Genomic DNA, 6,000 nt, shown 5'->3' with positions numbered 1-6,000 from the left:
ATCTCCTTTTCCTCCCAAAAGTTAATCTTTTCTCTCTTCTCTCATGTTTATAGATTTAACATAGTCTGGAATGATGTAACTCTTATTCTTTAAGAGTAAGTCCATAACCATGAGGACTCAGCTTTACTATGACATACTGTCATTATTACTCCAACACATTCTTCTGAAAATGAAACAATTCAAGTATCTATTTAAGACTTAGTTACACTAACCTAAGTTTTATGGCTATAGTTTTCTTTGACTTAACTAGCTGTTTAGCACAAATCAGCCATGTGTTTGGGTATATTGTCAAGGTGTACTGTTCCGTGCATTTGGCCTGTTTAAGAGTGATTACAGAGTTTTCACTTTTCTCATTTCTCTTTAGCGTTTAGAATATTTGTGTTGGAGTGAAGCTCTAGAACTAAACTCATAATACTGATGGAGAAGTCTTAAGAGGAAATTTATGTCTGCTTGTTTTATTCATGATCTGTGCCCTTTACCTAATTACCTCAGGTCCAAGATCTAACCAAAGACACTCAGCAATTAATGAAATTGGAAGTAATAAAATAGCTCAAGGTATTTTATTAAGGGAGGCCTTAATAACATCACTCCGTCAGCAATTTTTAATCTATTTTTCATTTGATGGTTTGTTAACTTTTGATTATTTATGGCAATATTTTATGATTTAGTACAGTGTGATAAAGAATACCTTAAAAAGTTATATTTCTGCTGTGTAAACCCAAATATCTATTGGATATTGCATGGGAACATTTAATTTCATAATGGCATTTGCTTTAGAGTTGAAACGCTATGAACTGTGTTCTTTTGAATTTCCCACGTGGTCTAAAACTAACAGATTATTAGCAAATAACTTTTTAAACATTAAAACAAAAACTGAGCCCATATATTAAATTTCCAAAGGTGGGAAGAGTATATTGTGTTCTGTGTATAACATATAAAACTAATCATAATTTTTTTCAACATCTGATATTACCACTCTGCAAAGAATATTTTTTTAATTATTTAAGCCATCAGGTCACAAGAATTTTAATCAGCATGCTGGCTTATAAAAAGAAAAAAGAAAGACATTTCTTCATTTTCTTTCCCTAATATCTATACAGTTCAGGGAATTAATCCCTGATCCCTGGTCTTATAAGAAAATCACAGCTGTAGTGAGACTGTGATGAAGATAATGTTGATTAAGTACCTACCAGCACGCCTGAGACAGAGTAGATGCTCAATGTTATCAGTTCTTTTCCATAATGAAAAAAATCTAATATATTCCAATCCCCATGGATAAGCAATTTACGCACCCATGTGTATGTACTTGTATGCACCTGCATACGTGCATGTGTGATTTGGGGTTGGGTCACTCTAGTGCTCTATCTATATGATCCCCAAATTAATATTTAATCCAGGATGAAAAGTCAGTTAAAAATAGTTTTCTTAGTGTCGTGCATATAGACCTTTAGTGTATTTCCTGTAAGTGTTTGCTTGCATTTGTTTACGGAAACAGTGACAGGATAAGAATGTTTTCATGGAGTAGATGAGGCCAATTTTCACCAAAGCATGTTCAGGACTGAGGTTCTGGGTGGCAGAGTCTCCATGAAGCAGCATTTAAAAACTGAAGTTTGAAAAATATTCTTCGTAAAGAAGGTGTTTATGTGGGTAGTTATCATTAGCAATTAGGTTTCAGGGAAAAATCCACAAGATAAGTATATACCTTGGAAAGGGAAAATGCCAGTCTATGGGGCACTTAGAAGTACACAGTACTTTTTGACCCAGTCATTAAAAGTCAGACACAGACCTACTAGAGAACGGACTTGAGGATATGGGGAGGGGGAAGGGTGAGCTGTGACAAAGTGAAAGAGAGATATAGACATATATACACTACCAAACGTAAGGTAGATAGCTAGTGGGAAGCAGCCGCATAGCACAGGGAGATCAGCTCCGTGCTTTGTGACCGCCTGGAGGGGTGGGATAGGGAGGGTGGGAGGGAGGGAGGGAGACGCAAGAGGGAAGAGATATGGGAACATATGTATATGTATAACTGATTCACTTCGTTATAAAGCAGAAACTAACACACCATTGTAAAGCAATCATACCCCAATAACGATGTTAAAAAAAAAAGTTATTACTGAACCAACACCAAGGACGATTTTTACACTTGGTCAAATCTTAGTACGTGAGTCGATTGAAAGGGATTAAAGTAGGACCTGACAGATTCACATTCACAACTCTCTAATAATCACTGGAATAGAAGAGCAGGCCTTAGTCATAACTATAAAGAGATATTAATAATGAGATGAAATTAGTTTTAGCTCTATTGGAAATAAAGCCAACAAAATTTTGCATTGCTTTGATTTAGAATCTGTAAACAAAATGTCACAAGCATTTGGAAAAAAAAAAAGAGAGAGAACCTACAAATGACAAGCAGGCAGGAAGGAAAGACACTTGCAGACAAGTTGAAATCCATAGGCTACAATGCTCAGTGGGGAGTCTTCAGCTGGAAGTGTAATAGTCAGCCTTTGGCTGACTTAGAATAGCAAGTAAGCTTTTGAGAATGTTTCAGACTTTTAGCTAGATTCAGCTACAAGGATTTGCTTGACATGGCTCAGTAGTTTATAGGATTTTCTTCTCAAATGCTCAAATAGGATTTTCTTCCTTAAAAGTCTCAGAGGAAGAAGTAAAACCTTATTTTGAATACTTGGTCTTGTCTTGGTTACTTTTCAATATTAATTATATGTTAGTATGTATCTTCACAGTTATTTAATCTTGATATTTCTCCTGTCTCACCCATCATTTAGACGCCTTGCAGAGTACAGAGCTGGATTTATCTAAATATCAAATCTACATGTCTTCTCAATGAGTAATTTTGGCTATTTTGGGGTTTGGCTATTTACATTAAAGTTGAATGGTGATTCACCATCTACACTTTGTAAGATATAAAAATCAACTCAGAATTTTATAAGCCTTATGACTTTTTTTTCATATGGTGAATATATTTGTCTGAAATCTCATTTTTACTCCTCGAATTTTTTTTCTATTTTCCCCTGTAGTTTCAAATATTCATGAAAGTAGCGCTGTACTTTATTAAAATGAAATGCTAAATGAACACATTAAACATTTTCATGTTGCCAAATTACCACATGTATAAATAATTTGGGAGGGGTGAGAAAATACATTTGATAAAATTATTTTGAAGAAGGTAAACTGATGTCTAGATTTTATCTAAACTTCACAGCCCCAGAAAATAAAGTCTCCAATTAAATGGAAAGTTTCCACCATTTGGGTTTTTCACAGACCTGCTCAGTTTTTCTATGATATACATTTTCTTGATACGAGAAGGAAGCTGTGAATCGTTCTAATGGGTCAGAGTGTCTTGGGGCAGTAGTGTTAGAGCACTGGCGAGGACTTTATCTGCTCTGTCATCACATACCAGCATTGGCTGTTTCCTCTCTTGGGTTGATAACTGCACAGATTCTCACGTTCTTTATCATCCATTTTCTTCTACTTCATGAATCAACTTTGGCTAATGGTTATTTCAGAAGCCAAGCAGGTGTCATCAAAAGACACTTTCGTGGCAGACAAGTAAGTGTCAGTGACAGTGACGTCATCAAGCTCTGTGCTGAAATGATCTGACTCCTTGATGACGCTGTAATGGAGGGCCACGCTGTAGCTAGCCGGTTTCTCCACGGGCTTCTGCTTACAGTTGCAGAGCTTTCTGAAGGCTGCACGGAATTTCTGGGACATGAGATTGTAAATCACTGGGTTGATGGCACTGTTGAGATAAATGCAAATTCTGCAAAAGAGCAAGAACCAATTTTCTTGGAAAGGGCTGGAGAGAAATGAGTTGACAACCACAAGAGTTCTGTAGGGCATCCATAAAAGGGCAAACAGAATGACAACCACTGCCAGCATCTTGGTGACCTGTGGAGAAACAGAAATGCAAAGCAAACACAAATTAAAACAAAACAGAACCGAAACATGAAAATAAAACGACGCCTCTGCCCTCCTCCAGCATTTAGTTCCCAAGATGTAGTCTGAGACAAGGACTTAAGTGTAGGCAGTTTACAGTATTTGGGAGATGAACCCAGGAAGCAGGATTAAAGGCATAGAAGAGAGTGTGACAGGGGAGGAAAAGCCAAAATACGGTGTGTTTTTGAGACAACTCCTACTGCGGGCAACTGTGGATCAAGTAATGTGTTTCGGGATCATCTGTCCAGAGACAGGGAAGCTGAGGCATTTATCTACTGGCTGCCATCTCCCCTTTGTTGAGAGGTGCCTTAGGGGCTTTAAATGCACGGTACTTTCAAGTTTCACCTACCTGGAAACTCCTAGGGGCTTTAGACAGAACCTTGAGGCGGAGAAGAGAAGAGACAGGGGACATTGGATACCTGTAGTGCAGTGTTCTCAGCAAGCAGGAACCATCCACAATAGCCATGAAATCATGGCTGAAACCACAGTCTGTCTCAGAGGATGTGACCCAGGGCACCAAAAGTGTCTGCTGTGAACACTAGGACACCTAGGGTCTAATCCCATCTTTACTCACCTTTCCTTCAACAGCAACACTTTACATATTTTAAAATAAGTTTTTAGATATCTATAGTCTCTTACAGAGTTTGACAAATTTCAGCTTCCTCAGCCCAGACTTTCTAGATGTTCTGAACTTGAAAACTACCGCAAATAGAAGGAACTGATACTTCCTCTTTCATCCTTCCCAACCTCTCAGCTGTTTTCCTAAAGCCCTCTCCACCAGCCTCTATCTTGTTCTGGCATTGAGAGAGATCCTGTTTTTACACAGGGCTTTTAAAAGTTCTTTAGTGTAGAAATAAGGATTCCACAGCTAGATACCCACTCTGTCATTAGTATCTACTATAAATTCAGCTCCTTGTACTTAATCCTGATAATAGAATCCATCTTGCTCTCCTGTGTTAGAATACCTTCCGTTCCCCTCCTGGCACTCTTTCTGATACTGGGGCTCTGTCCTACCCTTAACTATATCTTGTCCACCCCAGGAACTCCCCATGAATCCCACATCGTGGGGGTAATGCTACCCTCTTGCTGTTATTCTATAGTAACTGCCTTCTTCCGTGGCTCATATCATTTGCTGTAAGACTTCTCACTTAGGGACACACATAGCCTTTATCGTTTTTTGAACCACTACTATCTTTTTTTGAACAACTCCTACAACTTCTTTGCAATGGCACCTATGAGCTATCTATACACCTACTCTCAAGCTACTGTGTTTCCTCTGCTTCCAGGGCCATTTGATCACTTTCTTGAAGTCCTTCCTACCCTCTAAGAATGTGCCCCACGCCCTCCAGCTCTACCTCACTCACCATTCCCTGAGTGACCACTGTTCACTGTCCTTCTGACTCACCACGTGTAGGATAATTACATTTTATATTTGGCTTACTGGGGTAGGGAAGTTGTTCAGTGGGAAGATATGACTTTCACATTGGTTCATTTAATAACAAGTAAAACATTTCAGAGATTCTTGACTTCTTTCAGAGATAAAGAGGATCTATTCAGACAAGAGGTTAATGGAAGCCTGCTTTTTCAAAGCTGACTTTTAAAATTATGAGTAAATACTTAAATTGATGCTAGGAAACTAAAGGCTTAATTCAGTGATAAATACTCTGAGCTTTGGAAGGAGCCATAGTAATTATCATCTTCATCGTCATCATCATCACTCACATCCCTGCCTGTTTCCACCGCCCGGTACTCCAGGTTCTCTGATATCAGGTCACTGCTTCACACTTACCAATATCCTCTCACTCCTTGCCAAGGACTAAGCATCTTATATTTGAGCCCCTGGTTTGATTTACAATTGGATTGCTAGCATCACATTTGAGTCTTTATAAATGGCCCATCATAAAGATATGTAAACATAATCTTATTTAATGCTTTTAATAATAACTCCGTGTGTAAGCTAGTATTGGTTCTCTTTTGCCTATGAAGAAATTGAGGTTTAGAGAGTATATGTGATTTGTCTAAAGACACATGGCTAGTAAGTGA

The 6,000-nt window shown here is 38.2% G+C and overlaps 1 protein-coding gene across 1 annotated transcript in view; it reads right to left on the bottom strand.

Annotated features, from left to right (window-relative positions):
- Positions 1-3,158: 3,158 nt before the first annotated feature.
- TRHR (thyrotropin releasing hormone receptor) overlaps positions 3,159-6,000 on the bottom strand; it is a 72,338-nt gene continuing 69,496 nt past the window's right edge. The window contains exon 5 of the mRNA XM_032610124.1: positions 3,159-3,909. Coding sequence (XP_032466015.1) covers positions 3,502-3,909 — 408 coding nt within the window. The 3' untranslated portion in view covers positions 3,159-3,501. The remainder of the gene's footprint in view (positions 3,910-6,000) is intronic.

This window comes from Phocoena sinus, chromosome 17 (genome assembly GCF_008692025.1).
Source record: "Phocoena sinus isolate mPhoSin1 chromosome 17, mPhoSin1.pri, whole genome shotgun sequence".
NCBI lineage: Eukaryota > Metazoa > Chordata > Mammalia > Artiodactyla > Phocoenidae > Phocoena > Phocoena sinus.
The sequence above is the reverse complement of the archived record's forward strand: the minus strand, read 5'-3'. Positions and strand labels throughout refer to the sequence as shown.